The sequence below is a fragment of the Chelonoidis abingdonii genome, chromosome 1 (genome assembly GCF_003597395.2).
Source record: "Chelonoidis abingdonii isolate Lonesome George chromosome 1, CheloAbing_2.0, whole genome shotgun sequence".
NCBI classification, from domain to species: domain Eukaryota; kingdom Metazoa; phylum Chordata; order Testudines; family Testudinidae; genus Chelonoidis; species Chelonoidis abingdonii.
The window spans coordinates 111,205,350-111,225,489 of NC_133769.1; the positions used below are offsets into that span (position 1 = coordinate 111,205,350).

The 20,140-nt window shown below is 42.8% G+C and overlaps 1 protein-coding gene across 2 annotated transcripts in view; it reads left to right on the top strand.

Annotated features, from left to right (window-relative positions):
• Positions 1-20,140, top strand: part of DGKI (diacylglycerol kinase iota) — a 338,722-nt gene that overhangs the window by 221,811 nt on the left and 96,771 nt on the right. For both annotated transcript variants that reach the window (XM_075069054.1, XM_032783200.2), the window contains exon 21: positions 6,177-6,277. In XM_075069054.1, the coding sequence (XP_074925155.1) occupies positions 6,177-6,277 (101 nt within the window). The remainder of the gene's footprint in view (positions 1-6,176; positions 6,278-20,140) is intronic.

The window sequence follows — 20,140 nt, forward strand, 5'->3', positions numbered from 1 at the left end:
CTCATCTACCCATCAAAGCACCGTTTATCTGATGGCTCCAGAACTATGTTTGTCTTGTCTATGCCCATTTTGCCATTTTTATTCTAGTTACAATGTTTGTCATGAGTAGAGCTGTTCAAAATTATTTTGACAAAACTATTTTCTTTTGGAAAATGCTATTTCATGGAAATCAAAATGTTTCTCAGTAATGCGTTGATTTCAACAAAAATTTTGACAGAAATACTTCCAAATGATTTGAAATCGAAATGGAGTGTCCTGTTTGACTTTCTCATTTTGCTTCCACTCTCCTATGTAGTTTCATTTAGACTTTTATATTATAAAATATTTATTTTAATATTCTATATTTTAACATTTTATATTATAACATTTTGAAATGATTTAAATGAAATGTCTTTTTCATAAAGACATTTAGACATTTCAGAATCGGAATTTCTGTTCCCCCCAAATTTTGACATTTTAACCCAATTCATGATGAAAACAAAGTTTGAAATGTCTGAAATTCCTGCAGGATGGAAACTCCATTTTCCAACCAACTGAACTCAACAGCAACAAGATGAAAAGGATTTTTTTTCAGTTTTTTTCAACTATTTCTAATAGAATGGTGACCCAAGTCATCTTTATTGAATGACCAGCGTTCTCCTTATCTGAAATATGACTGTGCTTGGGTTTGTCTAGGGCCTGAAAACTTTTCTTCCTCATTTTACACCTGGAATAACACTTTTTTTTGCAGTGTTTGCAGACATTAATTTGAATAAATAATATGTTTAATATTCAGTGGTATTCACAACCTCTTTTACTAGCTTTTTCACAAACATGTTGCGAGCTCAACTCTGCTGTTCCCAGGCATGTTTGTCTAAAGGTAGAGTATTTGTGCATACGTGTACTAACATGGTTTCTCACATGAATACTTATGCAAATTGCACAAATATTTGTACTGGAACTGTTTGCTCTTTTATCTTAAAAGCTCTTTTGGTCTGGGAATCATCCAGTTAGGTGGCAGGAACAATATCACTCGATACAGGTGACCATTCTCACTGCATGTGCATGAATTACAAATAGTGAATAGTGAAAGCAGTTGCTGTCATGAAGAGAAAGCAATTCATCACATAAATTTTAAATGAACAAATTGTTAGAAACTGAAGTGTGTTTTCAGATAATTCATGAACTGACAGTAAGAGTAAATTAATTGAAGATATAGTTCACTATGAATAACTTGTCAAACTCTGGATGTACTACATATGACTAGATTTTATTAAATGCATAAAAATCTTGCTTCTTAAAAGTATCTTTTAGCACTGCAACTTCCAATATTAGCCTAGTGCTACCAGAGAGCTCTTTTTTTCCAAGAAGGTAACATCTTGTGGCTTAGTATTATCATTCATCTTGAACATGGTTAAAATGGCATGTCCTCTTTCTTGCACGCTGCATATTTTAGCAGCTGTAATTTATTTTTGAAATATGCATCTTAGTGCTGCACTTCTTTTTTTGGGGGGAAAAAAAGCAGTTGCATTGATTTATACCAGCTAACTGCACTCTAGTGACTGAACTGAAAAGGAATTATATCTACTGAAGCCCAATAGTATTTCAGGGTTATGTGCTTGTTTTATTTAATAGAGACAAATTCAAAGATGCACTATACAATTAAAGCAATGTTTTTATAGTATTTGCAAAGCACACTTTTAAGCATTTTCTTGTGAAAAGGTGTTTCTTACTGAAGAGCATGTTGTATGGCTTGTTTTTTTTCATACCTTTCCTGAGCTCCAAATATTATTTTAGACTTGCCACTGACTATAAATCTCACTTCACTCTTCCAGTTCTGGCTCTGAATGTGGAAACATAGATTGGACTTCTTCCACTTTGGGGTCCCTGCTTCCCCTCTTCCCCTTTCTAAGTTACAGAACAAGTATGGTACAAGCAGGACCCGTGCGGCCTGTCCCAAAGCTGCACTACTAATGTGCACCAACCTTGACGTGGTAGGACCAAGTGTAGGTGTGAGAGGGTAGTTTTGTCCCTGTGCCTTTTGCCTACGTGGACTTCATGCAAAGAAAGGTTGTTAGCTGTAATGGTGGTACCCCATAAGAAAATGTCCTTTGGGTAAATGAGCCACCACCCAACCATTCCCTGTAGGATCTCTGAAAAAGTACAGAGAGGAGCCGCTTGAGTTGTCTTTTCTACCCTTCCTAGAATTGACGGGCATGTTATTGAAATTTTATGGTCAAAGAGTCAAAGGCAGCTGATTCAGCAAAAGAATCGCCAAGGACACAAGATTTTCATCCATTACCCCAAGGAAATCATTAACCAACATGACCAATGCAGTTTCTGGACTGCACCAGGCTGGCTGGGCTGAGGACTGCCAAAGATGCTTTTACCATAAGTGGCTTCACCATCTCAATATTCTTACCCCCAAAATGGATTATCATGAGCAAAGCCCTCTGTCTGGGGAATAGTTCCACGGAGTTTTCTCTGTCTGTCCTGAGGAACTAAAGAGTTGAACTGGCTGATTTCCATCCCCCACTCTGGAATATTTAGATGAGAACAAAGAAAAATAATTTTTCTTTTAAATTTTCCATGGAAATCTTTGATTTTTCAGTGGAAATTCACAAACAAAACCATTTTGTTTTTCAGTCATTCAGCTTTCAATGAAAAAAAATAAAAATTTCCACAGAAGGTAGACAGTTCTTGTGAAAGTTTTATTTAGTCAAAACTCCAGTTTTCCGCTGAATACCAGGTTCAACAAAAAAAATCCAGCCAGCCCTACTAAATAATTTAAAGGACTGGTAGATGGTCTTGTTGATAAGATATTGGACTGGGACTCTGGAGAGTGGAGTTCAGTTTCTCACTCTACCAGAGATTTTCTGTATGACTCTGGTGAAGTCACTTAATCTCTCTGTGCCTTCCTTAGTTCCCCCTCTGTAGAATGAGGATAATGATACCTAGTTACCTCTCAGCTGCATTTTGAGGTTAAATTAATGTTTGTGTGGAGCTCAGAAACGATGGTCATGGAGGCCATATAAATATCTCTGTAGACTGAAGGTCACAAGTTTGGTTTTGGATTTTGCTACCAAACAGCTCTGTGAGATGGAATGAGTCAGTTATTTCAGTTGATTGCCTAGTGAACAGGTGTCCATATCACACAAATTACCTTCATAACTGGAATCCTTATGGGCAGTTTCATAAAGAAGAATGAATGAGACAGGACACCTTTGTGACCCTGTGTTGCAACAGGTACAAGCTTTTATTAAACCGCATGCCCCTCCCTGCAGTCTAACCCTAAAGAAAGTGAAGGAGATTACAACCCCCCCACTCCCAAGCCTGTTCACAGTCCTCAGGCTGAGCACCCATGTGCTGGGAGAGTGAATTATCTTTATAATCACAGAGATGGGCCTTAGGTTTATGTTAGAGCACAGTACATAATGGGGAAGCCAGCACTTCCCCTTCCCATGTTGTATCTGTGGACAAAAGATTTCAGTTTCCAGGGCTGTCAATCTGTCACTTTTCAGAAACTCGAATAAATTCACTGAAATATGTTTTCCTTCCCTCAGACAAAGACCATGCAATTAAATTCTTATATTCCCAGGCTTAAACATTTTTCTTATCTTTTTTTCTTGCTAAAAATAAAATCCCTGGCAATTTTTCATTTTAGAAACCTGTATTTTATATGACTAGCAAGGAAACATAATTCCTCAGACTGTCCTATTCATTTCTCAGCCAGCCAGCTGTCTGACACTAAATTTCTTTGACAAAAAGGGACTAAATCTAATTATATAGATATTGTTTCATCTATGTGCTCACTGCCCTTTCCCCTCCCCGCTTTGTCTATAGATCTGTCTCCGTGTTGGTCTGCCTAACTGTAAAAACTGCAGATGGAGAGAGCTGGTTATATGGAATATTGTAATGCCAGTTAAGTTAGAAGGATGTCCCCTGAAGCTGTGCTGGAAGTTAGTAGCCCAGCTGTCCATCAAATAAACCGTGACAAGCTTAGCTTGCAGTTGGACAGCTTCCTGACATCTTTGGGCACCTGGACACCACAGCTCCTGTCAATCAGTGCAGGAGAAATGTTGATAGCTTGTATATTGCAAAAAGCATCACTCCTGCTGCTGCTGCTAACATTTATGATTCCTTATAAGTTGTACTTTATGTACAGGTCATTTGTATCATTGCTAGAGAAACTCCTGTATGAAACAGGAAGTTCTTTGATAAAGCTCTTTCCAGTGTGTTGTCTTATTCCCCAGTTACAGAAGAACCCTGAATTCATTATTCTTTGTCACTTTTCAGGCAAAGACAACTGTGCCTAAAGTGCTTCTTTAACTGGGACTTCATTTTCAATTTCTTTCTTTTCATCTACCCAGAGGTGATACAACTATTTCTACCAACAGACCAAAAATATACAATAAGCTCACTCTGAAATACTTGCTAATTGCTATCTCGGTGGATTTACCAAGACAGGTCAGAGACAACATGTCTTGTTAAGTCAGCTGTATTTTCAGACAAAGGAACAATGGCATACTTGTAAAAAGTTTCCCTTTCTGAAACACAGCTAGTGTTGAGATTGGTTTTCCAACAGGCGAAATGAATGTAGATCAGATGCAATGGAAAGGAGAAGGACCAAATAGAAAACTCAATAAAGTGGATAGAACCATGTCTCTTCATACAAATATATCTATGTATAATATTTTAATTTTTGGAAGACCACAAGTGTATTAGGTGCTAGCAACATTGGCAGACTGATATTACTGGCATATTATTGAGTGAAATATAAGTAGAATAGATGGTCTGTTGATAATGCACAGGACAGGGAATGGATTCATAACTTTGTCAGCCATTATGTGACCTTAGGGAAGTCATTTACATTCTGTGCGACTCAGTTTCCCAGTCAATAAAATGGATATCACGGTTATCACATGGGGTGCTGTGAAATTTAATGCATTATTGTGTGTAAAGCATGATTGCAATACACATATTTATTTCATGGCTATGTATGGCATACATGTACTGCGAGGAGGGCTTCTTTGACAGATTTTTGTTGATTAGGTCAATTAGGATTATGTCAATCCTACTATTCCAAACCTGCTAACCTCCAAAACACTTCTGTTGTAGCATCTTACATCTGACTTACTGCACCCCCTGCTTATCTAATCTTAGATATTTCCGGACCATATTGTAGGCCAGGTGTGCACTGGGTACTGGGTTAAGATCACCAGCCAGATTTCCTGGAGAGAGAGACAGTTGTGCTCTAACCTTCTGTTCCAGATAGCTCTAAGAACTGCTTCTTTTATCCTGCTGAACTCTTTCTGATGGAAGGACAAATAGCTCAAATTGACAGCTGGAAAATGCAAATGTGGCCAGGTTACTTTAGATCTCAATTAGTATTACTCAGTTAGTAGCTTTGAATGGTAGAATAAAACACCAGCTCAGGGTCAGATGGAGGTAAGCATGGATCCACAATAAGGATCTTAGGGCCAGATTTTCCAGAGGTATTTAGGTGCCTAAATATGCAGATATATGCCTAGTGGGATTTTCAAATATGCCTAACCAGGTTAGACACCTAAATCCCATTAAAATCTAATAGAAATTAGGCACCTAACCTGCATAGTCATGTTTGAAAATCCCACTAGGCATCTACCTGCATCTATAGGCACCTAAGTACCTTTGAAAATCTGGCTCTTAGCCATATTTGTGAACCTACTTCTTTGAGATGCCCTAGGTGCTTAATGACCAGTCCTGCGAATTGGGCCTATATTTTCTGAGCCATCACAAGGATTTGGAGGATGGCATTCTGCCCTCAATTACATCTTTGCAGTCACATTGACCTCAGTGGGATTGCAACCAGGGACACAATCACAAATTGTCTCCTGGAAATTTAGTGGGGGCATCAAACTGAAAACTACCGAGATGAGAAAAAAATGTGATTCCAGACTGCATAGCAAGTAGGAATCTTCTTGACTCATTTGGTTCTTAAAGAGACACCAGTTACTTCAGTCTGTAGTGGGCAGTCATCATAATTAGTTTTCCATCAACGGAGTTGAGTTTTTAATAATGTGCCCATAGGGTGTTGGCTTTGGTGAGGGTTCTGCTTTCTCCTCCTTGTCAGTCATCTAAAATCTCCCCATACTCTACCACCTTTTCACTCTGAGATTTTAGTCTTTTCTAACTGATCTTTTTTTTTTCCATTGCAGTCCCCACTCCATCCCAGACCGCCTGCGGATCCGAGTGAACAGGATTAGTTTACAAGATTATGAGGGGCTGCATTATGACAAGGAAAAACTGCGAGAAGCCTGTAAGTCAGTAGTGGCCGATTGAGCTATTGCTTTCTTTTGCCAGATAATGTCTGTAATAGACCTGATACTGGAAAAAGTGCAAGGATCAAGTATTCATTATGCGTAGCTTGTACATGGAATATACAAGTGTGTCCATAATTAGGCATGAACTTTGTATGTTGTTTACATTAATCCTAGAATAACAGATCCTTGTTTATCATTCATGTATGAACTTAGACAGTAGTCATAAGTCAGGATAGTATGCTTGTACTGTGCATAGTAATTGAAAACAGCTGTCTTTTTTTTTTTTTTTTTTAAGTCACTGTCTCCCTGGTGACCATATTGGATTTTACTCATTTTTAAAGATTCTGTAATTGACTTAAAATTTCCAGGCAAGTGTTCAGTTATTGGATTAATCATATCATATCTGGCAGTTGCACTGGCATCTAAGATGGTCACAAAGCAGATACATTTGCCTTTGCAGGTGAATCATGCAACCTGAATCCCTTATTCTGAACAGCTCTCAGCACTCCATACAGAAAAAATAATCAGTATTTTGTGTTCTATTGTAGTGATTTAATCATAGAATATCAGGGTTGGAAGAGACCTCAGGAGGTCATCTAGTCCAACCCCCTGCTCAAAGCAGGACCAGTGCCCAACTAAATCATCCCAGCAGAGCTTTGTCAAGCCTGACCTTAAAAACCTCTAAGGAAGGAGATTCCACCACCTCCCTAGGTAACCCATTCAAGAGCTTCACCACCCTCCTAGTGAAAAAGGTTTTCCTAATATCCAACCTAATCCTCCCCCACTGCAACTTGAGACCATTACTCCTTGTTCTGTCATACTGGTTCCACTGAGAAAAGTCTAGATCCATCATCTTTGGACCCCTTTTTTTTCAGGGGGTAAGTTTTTTTTGGAAAGCAGCTATCAAATCCCCCCTATTCTTCTCTTCTGCAGACAACCAGTTCCCTCAGTCTTCCTCGTAAGTCATATGCTCGCAGCCCTCTAATAATTTTTGGTTGCCTCCGCTGGACTTTTCCAATTTTTCCACATCTCTCTTGTAGTATGAGGCCAAACTGGACCAGTATCGATAGCGAGATGATCACTCTCTTGAATTGCTGGCAATGCCCCTACTTATACAGCCCACAATGCAGTTGCCTTCTTTGCAAAAGGGACACTGTTGAACTCATTTCAGCTTCTTGTCCTGAACCCTAGGTCCTTTTCTGAGAACTGCTGCCTAGCCATTCTGTCCTAGTCTGTAGCAGTGGATGGATTCTTCTGTTGTAAGTGCGGGGCACTCTGCACTCTGTCTTGTTAAACTCATCAGATTTCTTCTGGCCAAGCTCTAATTTGTTAGGTCCCTCTGTATCTATACTACCTCCGCGATCTATCGCTCCTCAGTTTTAGTGTCTGCAGCAAACTTGCTGAGGGTGCGCCGCACACACCTCCAGTCATTAATGAGATTATGAACAAAACGGCCGGACGCTTGGGCCTGTTTTGGTACAGCTGCCATAGGGTGGAGCCAATTGATCACTATCCTGTTGAGGCCTGACGATCTAGCAGCTTTCTATCCACATATAGTCATTCATGCCCGCCCATATTTTTAACTTGGTAGGCAAGAATACTGGTGGGAGACCGTATCAAAAGCTTTGCTAAAGTCAAGGAATAATACGTCCACTGCTTTCCGCTCATCCACAGAGCCAGTTATCTCATCATAGAAGGCAACTAGGTTAGTCAGGCATGACTTGCCCTTGGTGAAGCCATGCTGACTGTTCCTGATCACTTTCCTCTCCTCTAAGTGCATCAGAATTGATTCCTTGAGGACCTGCTCCATGATTTTTCCAGGAACTGAGGTGAGGCTGACTGGCCTATAGTTTCCTGGATCCTCCTTCTTCTCTTTTTAAAGATGGGCACTATATTAGCCTTTTTCCAGTCATTCGGGACCTCCCCCGATCACCATGAGTTTTCAAAGATAATGGCCAATGGCTCTGCAATTATATCTAACTCCTTTAACACCCTCAGATGCAGCACATCCGGCCCCATGGACCTGTGCTCATCCAGCTTTTCTAAATAGTCCTGAACCACTTCTTTCTCCACAGAGGGTGGTCACCTCCTCCCCATACTGTGCTGCCCAGTGCCATAGTCTGGGAGCTGACCTTGTTCTTGAAGACAGAGGCAAAAAAAGCATTGATTATATTAGCTTTTTCCACATCCTCTGTTGCTAGGTTGCCTCCCTCATTCAGTAAGGGGCCCACACTTTCCTTGACTTTCTTCTTGTTGCTAACATACCTGAAGAATCCCTTCTTGTTACTCTTAACATCTCTTACTAATTGCCACATTCAGGGTGTAAGTTGAAAACAGGCAGCCGGTTGCATTGGCATCACTGACGATGATCCGCATACTTAAAAATGAAGTTCCTTTCCTTGATGACACATGGAATCATTAATCAATGCGGGACACAGCTGCTTGCGATAACAGTTTAATAGAGTCTTGCTCATGCATCTGCCTCATTATTCTTGTTAAATTACAAGCAGTCTGTTTGTTGTGTAACAAAGCTGTAGCTTCCTCTATAATACAGGACTCCCTGGTAATTACAGGATGGCAAGCCTTTTAATTGGTTTGCTTATCTTACTGTAGAAAGATAGTAATACTGTTTTAGTCTCTCCCTCTCCCACCCCTCCCTAGTTCCCTGGCTCACCATCACTTCTTCCAGCAATGGAATTGAGATGGTCTGACTTTTAATACAGGTTCTGACAGCCTCTTATAAACTCCTGCTGGTAGATTTCAGCCATAATTAAAGCAATTACAGACTCCGTCAGAGGGCTGATGAGAATTATAACAAGATGATGGTGGAGTGGAGTGGATGATGGTAGAGTGGAGTTTCTATTAATAAACTTGAGATGTGAGTCCAATGGACCCTAAACAAAAGGGACCAGATTATAAATATTCATTTATACTGTGAAAATGTTATTTTGGATGAATTGATGCCTCTTTTAGATCGCTTTTCTTGTTGCATAGTCTCAGCATTTGAGGAAAGGAAAACATACCCATTGTCAATAATTTTTTTAAAATCCCTTAACAGACCTAAAACAAACCTGTTCTAACTAACAAACAATTCAGAAGATGGGATACTGTTATTACAACAGTAAATACATATTATGTTGTTTGTTACTGGTGAAAAACACAATGACGATGTTATCTTAAATGTCTAGTAAATAATGTAAGAGCATTATGAGAGATGTGGCAGATCTCTGATCTGGATTTTGTTTGTATGGGAATCTGGCCATTTGCTGGATTTTTGTTCAGATTCATCCTAAAATTAAAAATTTGGGTGTCAAATACTTAAAATGGCTACTGCCAGGTAGTGGGGACCATTTTAAATATTAGCCTGCTCCTTCATCTCTTCATCCTGCTGTTTGACTTCCTGCTAATTCCATCTCTGACCCCAGACTGGTTCCTCACTTTCTCATTAGTACAGCATTTCTTTCTCACCAGCCTTTTCCTGGTCCAAGACCCAACTACCTGCCTGCCTTCCTTCCTTCCTTCCTCTGAATGCTTTTTGTAGCAGTAAAAATGTTGGGAAAAAAAAAAAAAAAAAAGCCCAGTCCCCCTCCAACTGCCCCACCTCCAATCAACTTAAAATAGACAACAAAAGACATGCGTCCTCCCCACTCCCCTTACAATACTTAGAAAAGTCCTGAGTGAATATATAATCTTTGAAATTCACCCTAAAAGTCAACAGACTTGTACTTTGTTGGGCCAGGAGCTAAATAAATACTTCTTACCAAAATTGTGCTTGCTTCAGTTTTCTGGAGTTTGAATCAACTTTCAGGATGAGAAAGGGAAGAGACAAGTTCTTTACAGATGCTAGAAACCAAACTACTTCATAAATTATAGTCATCATCTTGAATTTGACACCTAGGAAAAAAAATGATCCATGCAGTCCAGTGAGCATAATGACATAACCTCCCTTCCTAGTTACCTTGTGACATAGACAGCATAGATCTCCTGTCAAGATGTCTAAACAGCAAAACATGGTTATGGGTGTGGCAAGGAATGAGATTGAAGACACCAGGCGCCTTCAACTAACTGAAAAATGCAGGTAACTATTATTGCTGCATTTCTGAAGTGGGTTATTGAATATATATTAAAAGATTTTTGGTAGCATCTCAGTGGGTCTGAACAGGTATACCAAATACCCCCACTCTCTGTCTTGATCAATGAGATTCCTCCTTTTGCCTGGGGTGCTGGAACAATTTGTATAGTGGGGGTGCTGAGAGCCGTTGAACTAAACTGTAAACCGTGAATATAATAGAAACCACTTGAAGCCAGGGGGTGCAGCAGCACTCCTAGTTCCAGCATCTGTGCCTTTTGCAATAAATTATCATTAAAAATTACCAGCCCAAGTGAAAAAACAAAAACTGCTCACCTACTCTTTACCAAAGTAATTATAATGAAAATTATATGATATTCTACTCACCTGTCAAAAGAAAAAAAACAACTTACCCTGGGCAAATACGTAGGTAGAATTTTGCAAGGTTGATTTTAAAACATAACTATAGATAATCCCTACGTTCCAAAGAAATATAGCTGTTTGTTTGCTGCCAAGCAGAGACCCCTGTTATATGAATTCTAAGTCGAAGAGGCTCACTTTTGAAGTGCGTGCCAATTTCTCTGCATCAGGTCATGCCCCCACAGTAACACCATGGCTTTCAGCAGCCTGTCTTTCTCTCTCTGTACCTTTGTGGTTCTCAGTCCACACATCTTTCTGTACTGTAAGAGAATAAACATGGATATGAAAAGTCCAGAATGTCTCAATTACTGCCCACTTCCCTGCTCCCACTATCTTAATAAAAAAAAAAAACACCGACAACAAGAAGACAGAAATCAGAACATGAAAAGGAAACCAGTTAATAACAACCGACTTTATTATCCCTGCAGGAACGCTTCAGGAAAGCTATTAAGATTTTGCCTATGACATGTCTTCATAATAGAGTTTTGGAAGCTCTGACATCAGCATAACAATCTGAATCACCCTAACTCAAAGTAAACACATTTCACGCTCCTTGTGTGCTTGAAATACTCATTTGATTCTATCAGCTGCTTCATCTAAAATTGAATTTTTTTCCCCATCTAACAACTTGTCATACCAACAGTTCAGTGAAGATTAATCTATGCTCTGCTGGAGGTAGACACCTCATTTCGAAAACCTTCTGAGCAATTAAATGGTGTCACTCCATCCTCTGAAGGGCACGACCATTCGCACCTGATTCTTGTTTTCTGTCATACTCTACTTTTCTTGTTGCTTTAGCAGGCATTTCACCAACATTCGCTACCGAATTATCTGCCCCTTCCCTCCCTTCCCACTCCCTCTCTCTTGTTCTTTCTTCTACCTACCCCTGGATATTATCCTTGGGATGGTGAAAATATAGGGGATACCTTGCACCCTTCAGCAAGGAGAAATGGGTAGCTTCCTGACTATTAAAGCATCATTCTTCTGAGAATGGAGTGTGTGCGTGCGCACACACATGATGTAAGTAAAGCTGGGCAATTATTTTTTTTTTAATGAATAGTTTATTCATTTAAAAATGCAGTTTTAGGTTGACTGAAAATATTTGCAAATTTGACATGAATAGTTTTGATCAATTCCCTTTCCCCCCTCAAACTTAGATGCCATTCACAGCATAACTAGAGAAGGACATACATTTACCCCATGGGTTACAGCACTTATCCAGGATGCGAGAAAACCTGGGTTCAATGTCCCGCCAGGAAGTGGAGATTTGAACTTGGATCTCCTGCATTGTAGGAGTCTGCCATAACCACATCTCGCTCATCCTGTTGAAGCTGTGCCTCTTTTTATAGATAATTAAATGATCGTTGGAACAGGAACTTAGGGTCTCCCTTAGAGAAAGTCCTAATTACCAGGGTATGGTGTCAAAGAAAATAATAGATAACAACTGGAAGAAAGGAGATGCTGATAATGATGAATATAAATCAGAAGCGAGGAATTGTGGAACATTGATTACTAGATGGAAATGGTAGGATTATCAATAATAATGAAGAAAAGGCAGAAGTATTCATTAAATATTTCTTTTCTGTATTTGGGGAAAAACAGATGATATAGTCACATCATATGATAAGATGAAAATTATTTTCCATTCCAACAGTAGTAACTCAGGAGGATATTAAAGAGCAGTTTCTCAGGTTAGGCATTTTTAAATCTGCACATCCAGATAACTTGCATCCATGAGTTTTAAAAGAGCTGACTGAGGAGCTCACTGGACCATTAATGTTCGTTTTCTATAACTCTTGGAACACTGGGGAAGTTCCAAAAGAAAGATAATATTGTGCCAGTGTTTAAAAAGGTAAATGGGATGATCCAGGTAATTATAGGTCTGTCAATCTGACGTCAGTCCTGGGCAAGATAATGGAACAGTTGATATGGGACTTGATTAATAAAGAATTTAAGAAGAGTAATATAATTAATGTCAATCAACATGCATGTATGAAAAATAGATCCTGTCAAATTAACTTGATTTTTTTTTTGGATGAGATTACAAATTTGGCTGATGAAGGTAATAATTTGAAGGTAATATACATAGACTTCTGTAAGACGTTTGACTTGGTACCACATACAATTTTTATTAAGAAAGTATAAAGATAGAAAATTAAGGTGGCACACACATTAAATGAATTAAAAATTGATTAACTGTAATGTCTTAGTAAATAATGAAGAGGACAGATCAAAGCTACCAATTTAATCTGGATTGCTTGGTAAGCAGGACACAAGCAAAGAATGTGTTTTAATATGCCTAAATGTAAATATCTGGGAACAAAGAATGCAGGCCATACTTACAAGATGGAGGACTCTATACTGGGAAGCAGAGACTCTGAAAAAGATTTGAGAGTGTGCGTGTGTGGGGTGGGGGTTGGACACTTAGCTGAACATGAGCTCCCAGTGTGGTGATGTAGCCAAAAGGGTTAATGCAGAAATAGGAGAATCTCAAGTAGCAGGAGAGAGGTTATTTTACCTCTCTATTTGGCATTGGTGCAAGAACTGCTGGAATAGTGTGTCCAGTTCTGGTGCCCACAATTCAAGAAGGATGTTGATAAAGTGGAGACGGTTCAGGGAAGAGCTATGAGCTAGAAAACATGCCTTCTGGGGTATGCCTGCACAGCAGCTGGGAGGTGTAATTCCCAGGGTGTGTAGCTGTACAGTGTGGCTGTGGCAGCACAGCTGGCAGTGTGGGCTAGCCACCTAAGTACGTACCCAGGGATTGGGTGGATTGTACTCAGGTGGCTAGTCTGAGTTGCTGCCCGTGTTGCCACAGTCACATAGTGATAGACTGAAGGAGCTGAATCTGGTTAACTTAACAAAGAGAAGATTAAGGGATGTCTTGATCACAGACTGTAAGTAGCTATGTGGGGAACAAAGAATTGATAATGGGCTCTCCTGTCTAACAGAGAACAGTATAACAAGATCCAATGGCTGGAAGGTGAAGCTAGACAAATTCACTGGAAATAAGGCATACATTTTTAACAGTGAAAGTAGTTAACCATTTGAAAAATGTATCAAGGATTGTGATGGATTCTTTATTGCTGGCAGTTTTTGAAACAAGATTTTTTTTTTAGAGAGGTGTTCAGACTAGAATTATTTTGGAGGAAATTCTATGGTCTCTTATGCAGCAGGTCAGACTAAATGATCACAGTGTCTTTTTTCTGACCTTCAAATCTGTGAGTTCTCTTTCTCTCTGGCCCAATGACTATTCCATGGGTGTTAGGTGAAGCGCCCCCTTTGGGGAGGCTAGCCCCGAGGCCCCCCCACCCCACCCCACCCCACCCACTGGAGCCCTGAGACCGCAGCTTTGTGGTCAGAGGAGCCATAAACCCCCCTCCCACATTGCCCCAGCCACCATGGGCACCTGGCTCCCAGCCCCCAACAGCTTCAGGGGAGAGGGGGAGCGAGGGCGGGGCCTCAGGCCAGAGTGCGGACAGGGCCACGGGTCTGGGTTAGGGGAGGCTTAGCCTCCCATGGCCTATGATACCCACCACCCATACACTATGCACTCTGATTATGAATAACTGTGAATTGCCAGTATAAGTGACATGGAATTATATTTCCGGATATGGAGGGCTACATTCTCGATATATCCCTGGATATCTTCTCTACTTTTCCTTGTAACTGCAGGAGAGTTTGATCCAAAGTGGTGTGGTGAGGAGGAGTTGAGGTGGTCATAAACTGAATTTATTCTACCTAACCTTTTCTTCTTTTTATAATAAAAACCTTTCAGATTCTGACCATCATAAATGCTTTTCCCTCTTCCTATTGTGGAGCAGAAATTCTTATCACTGTGGGGATATGCAGCGAATATTCACAGCACAATTAGTGAACTGAGCAGTCTGCATCCCTTTCTGATTCTTCTCAGTATCGCCATCTTAGATTTGTCACCACGATGGCAGAGTGGTGAATAAGGTCACTAGGAGTGGGAACTGCACAGTGACTCTTACAGAATCTGCTTAGCCTTCTGTATGCTCCACGCAGTGTAATCCAATGCTTTTAGATTCAGTATGTCAAAAAAGGTGTGTTCCCCTGCCAAAACAAACATGCAGTTTCCCCCAAGCCCTTCCCTGCCATGCTGTCCCTGACCCTCTCCAAGGCCTGGTCTACACTGGGGAGGGAGTGGGGGTCGATGTAAGATACACAACTTCAACTACAGGAATAGCATGGCTGAAGTCAACGTATCTTATTTCGACTTACCTCCTGTGCTCATGGTGCGGGATTGACAGTTGCCGCTCCTCCGTCAACTCCGCTTCCCCCACTCGCCCTGGTGGAGTTCCGGAGTCGACGGGAGCATGTTTGGAGAGCGATATATCGCGTCTAGACGAGACGCCATATATCGATCCCCTATAGGTCCATCGCTACCTGCCAATCCGGCAGGTAGTCTGGATGTACCCCAAGTCCTATCTTTTCCCAACCCCTGGCTCTTCACCCAAGTCCCATTCTCTTCACTTAGCCATGGCCAGTCTCCACTCCTCAGATCTTCTGTCCTTGTCCCAGTTTCCTCACCTAGCCAGTTCTAGTCTCCCATTTCAGTCTCCACGTCCCAGTCTCCCCACCAGTCCCAGTCTCCTTGCCCAGCCATTCCCAGTTTCCTGTCCATGCCCTTCTCCTTGTTTTCAGGCTTATCCATTCAATCAGTTTCCCTCTCCCTCTAATGCCCCTGGCCTCCAATCACCCCAGTGATGGATTTAGAGTTAGTGGGGCCCTGCGCACAGCTTAATTTTTGCCCTCCCCAGACCCAGCCAATGGGAGCTGTAGGGTCGGTGCTTGGAGCAGGGTAGCATGCATAGGCACACATTTTCCCTCCCACCCCAGGGACCGTAGGAACACGCCATCCACTTCCAGGAGAGACGTGCCGGCCGCTTCTGGGAGTGGCATGGGGCCATCGGCCATAGCATGCAGGCAGCCTGGCTACCTGAGCCCTGCTGTGCTGCCAGCTGGGACTCAGGGGCAGCTTGTCAGATATTTGTCCTGCATTTTGGGGGCACTCCCTGTTGTTGGGGGCCCCGTTCCACCACACGGTTTGTTTCGTGGTAAATCCTCCCCATACCCACATTTCCCATCCTCTCTGGCTCACAGTCCCAGTCCATCCTGGGTATCCTCATCCAATCTCAGTTTCCTCTGCACCTCCTCCCTGGCTCCTTGTCCCAGGAGGTTTCAGTTCTCTTCTTCCACTTGGACTTCTCATCAGATCTGTCTTCCCTCCTCACTGGTTCCCAGTCCCAGACTCCTTGCCCAGCCAGTTCCAGCCTCTCCTCACACAGTCCTAGTCTCTTCCCCACCTACTGGCTCCCAGTGCCCCTTCCATTTCCCTCCCAGTCTCCCCTTCAACTCCTACTCCCAGTCTTCCTCCACCAAGCTTCTTGCCCCAAACACCAGAATTCTGGCTGATGGCTCGCCGGCACGCTGGCATGTATACTGAAGGGGAGCCCAATGATCCAGTAACACAGCGTGTACTCTCTGCTGTAACCAGCCAGCTTTGCCTGCTGGTGCAGGGTTGTTGGGGGAGGTGGAGGTGAGCTATGACCATTCCTTGTCCCTGACCCTTTTGAGAAGGCTAGAGTTGTTGGCAATGTTAACTTTCAACATTATGGCAGGCACTTGCTTAATGGGACAATGGGGGAAGGTTTGTAGTGTCCTCTGTGCACCTCCATCTATGCACCGGCACAGAACCATCCATAATCTAGTTTATATATGTAGTTTCACATTTATTCTGTAGATGTACTCAGATATGTCCTATCAAATATGCCCAGTTTTAACCATCTGCACTAAAAACTCAACCTGGAATGCCCCTCCCCCGCAAAATAAAAGAGAGAGAAAGAAAAATGGAGAGAAAGGGGGAGGGATAGCTCAGTTGTTTGAACATTGGCCTGCTAAAACCAGGGTTGTGAGTTCAATCCTTGAGGGGGCTGCTTAGGGATCTGGGGCAAAATCATACTTGCTCCTACTAGTGAAGGCAGAGGGCAGGACTCAATGACCTTTCAGGGTCCCTTCTAGTTCTATGAGATAGATATATCTCAAATTATTATTTATTATAAAATCAGACTGTTTTTCCCAGGTCTTACCTTGTAACTAGTAATTAGGATCTTATTGTTAGAAATGAACCAGCAAAGCTGCCATTGATGTGGCCGCAAGCAGAATGCAGCTCTCTGTACCACAGCTGTATTGGCCCACTAGTTCTGACAGTAGTGAAAAAAACAACCCTCTTGTTCTTTTCAGTAAAATCAGCAGAAATGACCTGAGCAGAGACAGGGAGTGTTTGTGTGGCAAGAAGGTCCCCTTAATACATAATTCTTGGTCTACAACCCCACTTTACAACCTGAACTCCTTCATATGTGTCTGGTTATTTTACAGTTCAAACTCAAGGTTCTAGAGAATTTATTGTGATGGTTTGGCCCTTTACATTTCTAATGTCAGTGGAAATCTCATAGGAAAATGATATCCTTATAACATCCTGAACATACAGGATCTTTTATTTGCTGCATTAAACATTTACAGCCAAACATACAATCTGCACAATCCCTGAAGGTAATGAACTTTCTAGATCACACCTGTTTTGATCAAGATTTTTGCAGGTAAATTGTAGTGTTTAGATCACCAGTTGAATCTCTTAGCAACAGCAAATGAGGAAGTTAATTAAATTTTATCTCTTCTTGGTGGTAACAGGCAACATTTTTAGTCTTTTTCCATTTGTCTATATGAAATTTTCACTAGCTTCAGGGATTCAACACAATGAAGAGATGGTAGGTGGAAGTTTTCTCCTTTATTTGTACATGCCATAACTAACATCATGAGGAGTTTAGAAATCATTGATAATTCTCCCAGCCAGCATTTGGGGTGATTTGCAGAGCAAAGTGTAGTGTGGCACCAGCCACGTTGCTGTGTCTCCAACCCAGCTTTTTGTTGATACACCACTACCCCAATATAACGCGACCTGATATAAGGAGGGTTCGTCGTGGTAAAGCTCTGACGCTGCTCTCAGCAATGTGTTAAGAGTGCTGGGCCAGGCCAGGGCCAAGGGGTTCGATAAGGGGCAGAGGGTTTCGGAGCAGTCAGGGGCTCCCCCTCCCTCAGGTCTGGGAGGCAGGAGCTGTGGGAGGGCACTTTCATGGGCCCTCAGTCCCAAAGTGGCCCAGGGGATTAGCGGGGGCCGGCCAGCCCACTCCGCTTCCCTCACCCTGGCCCCAGCCGTGTCACTCAAGGGAGGGGGATTGGGGGAAGGAATCCCACCCCCACACAGTCACCAGCAGCGGCAGAAGCAGAGCTACCTGGCCCCATCCCACTCCACTCCACCATCTCCCAGCTGCAGCGCTCCACTTCCCGCCAGAGGTGAGTACGGGGAGTGTCCTTTCCCCAACCTCCCCGCACTCACCAGCGGTGGGAAGCGTAGTGCCACGGCTGGGAGCTGGCAGAGTGGAGCAGACTGGGTCCGGGCTGCTCTGCTTCCTGCCGCTGCCAGTGAGTGCCTGTAGGGGTGGATAGGGGTTGGAACAGTCAGAGACCGGGAGCGGGGGGTTGAGTGGGGTGCTTGGGGTGATTAGGGATGGGGGCCTCTGGAGGGGACAGTCAGGGAACAAGGAACGACGGGGGACAAAGCAAGTTTGATATAACGCGGTCTCACCTATAATGCGGTGAGATTTTTGGTCTCCCGAGGACCACATTATATCGGGGTAGTGGTGTATTTGATTTAAGTTAGTGCCATTATAGGCAACAAACTTTCATCAGCAACTGTACAGGAAGTAAACTAATTGAAATATTCTGCCTGTCTTATTCATCTACCTATATTCTTATAATGGCATTCATCGCCATAATAAGAGTGCTATGTCCGATACCCAATACAGCAAATTCTGTAATCCGATCCAAACCCTTTTGACTACTCAGGAGGTACAAAAGGGATTGGAAACTGGCTGCAGTGAGCAGAGGGCAGAGAGTGGGTGTAGTGGAACTCTGCTTTGCTATGCCTGTGTTCACTAATACCCTGCAATGGCGGTGCAAGTCAGAGGGGCTGGGAAGCAGCTCTAACTCTCATCAGCACAGGAAGTGGCCAGGAGAATTAGGGAGCTATATCCATCTCTCTGACTGCTCCCCCGCCTGTACCTTTCACCTGCTTTAAGTGATGCTCTGGCACTGAAAATAATTAAGTAATCTATGTGTATTTTGGTGAGAGCCAAAGAACAAACCGTCTGTGGACTGATGTCATTTTGAGTAATCATACTGGGCTACCCAAGACCGTACCCTGGGACAGTTCTTTAGAGTGCCTGTGACTAGCCAGTAATACTCATTGTCTAGGTCAGTGGTTCTCAAAGCCTGTTCCCTGCTTGTTCAGGGAAAGCCCCTAGCAGGCCGGCCAGTTTGTTTACCTGCTGCGTCTGCAGGTTTGGTCGATCGCGGCTCTCACTGGCTGCGGTTCGCTGCTCCAGGCCAATGGGGGCTGCAGGACGTGGCGTGGGCCGAGGAATGTGGTGGCCACAACCACCCCCATTGGCATGGAGCGGTGAACCGCGGCCAGTGGCAGCTGCAATTGACCGAACCTGCGGACGCGGCAGGTAAACAAACTGGCCCAGCCCGCCAGGGGCTTTCCCTGAACAAGTGGTTGATCGACTCTGAGAACCACTGGTCTAGGTGATAGCCCTCCCCTAATGTACATAGGTCATAACTGCACACTAGCTATCTATGAGCCAAAATGGACGATGGCCAAGGGGAAAGGGGTAGAAAATCTGGAAGATCACCCAGATCAAAACCAAACCAAATGCTGTTGGTGAAGGATCAAAAGGCTGGAAGAACCAGCTCCAAACCAAACTATCTTACTGCAAGGGACATCACAAACCCATCACAATGATCAAATAAAGGGCATGAGGCTGTCCAGGAAATGGGTTCTGCTTTGGTTCTTCCACAATATGCATAAATACCAAACCTCCTTTCTCCCTGTCCAGGTTTCCTCACGCAAAGGCTCTCCCACTGCACTCACTAAGGGTACGTCTACATAGGGAACAAAAAAAAAAGATCCACCAAAGCAAGTCTTAGAGCCCAGGTCAACTGACTTGGACTCACAGGGCTAACGCTGCAGGGCTAAAAATGAGAGCAGTGTAGAGGCTGGGCTTGGGCTGGAGCCCAGACTCTGAACCCGTGGAGGGGGAAAGGTCTCAGAACCCAGGCTCTCGCCTGACCCCAGCCTCCACATTGCTAATTTTAGCTCTGCAGCATGAGCCCCATGACCCTGAGGTAGTTTACCTGTGCTCTGAGGCTCACTGCCATGTTTTGTTGTCTTGATGTACCCTGAGTGTGGGGTGATGTTGGCTCTATTGTGACATCCCCTAGGATA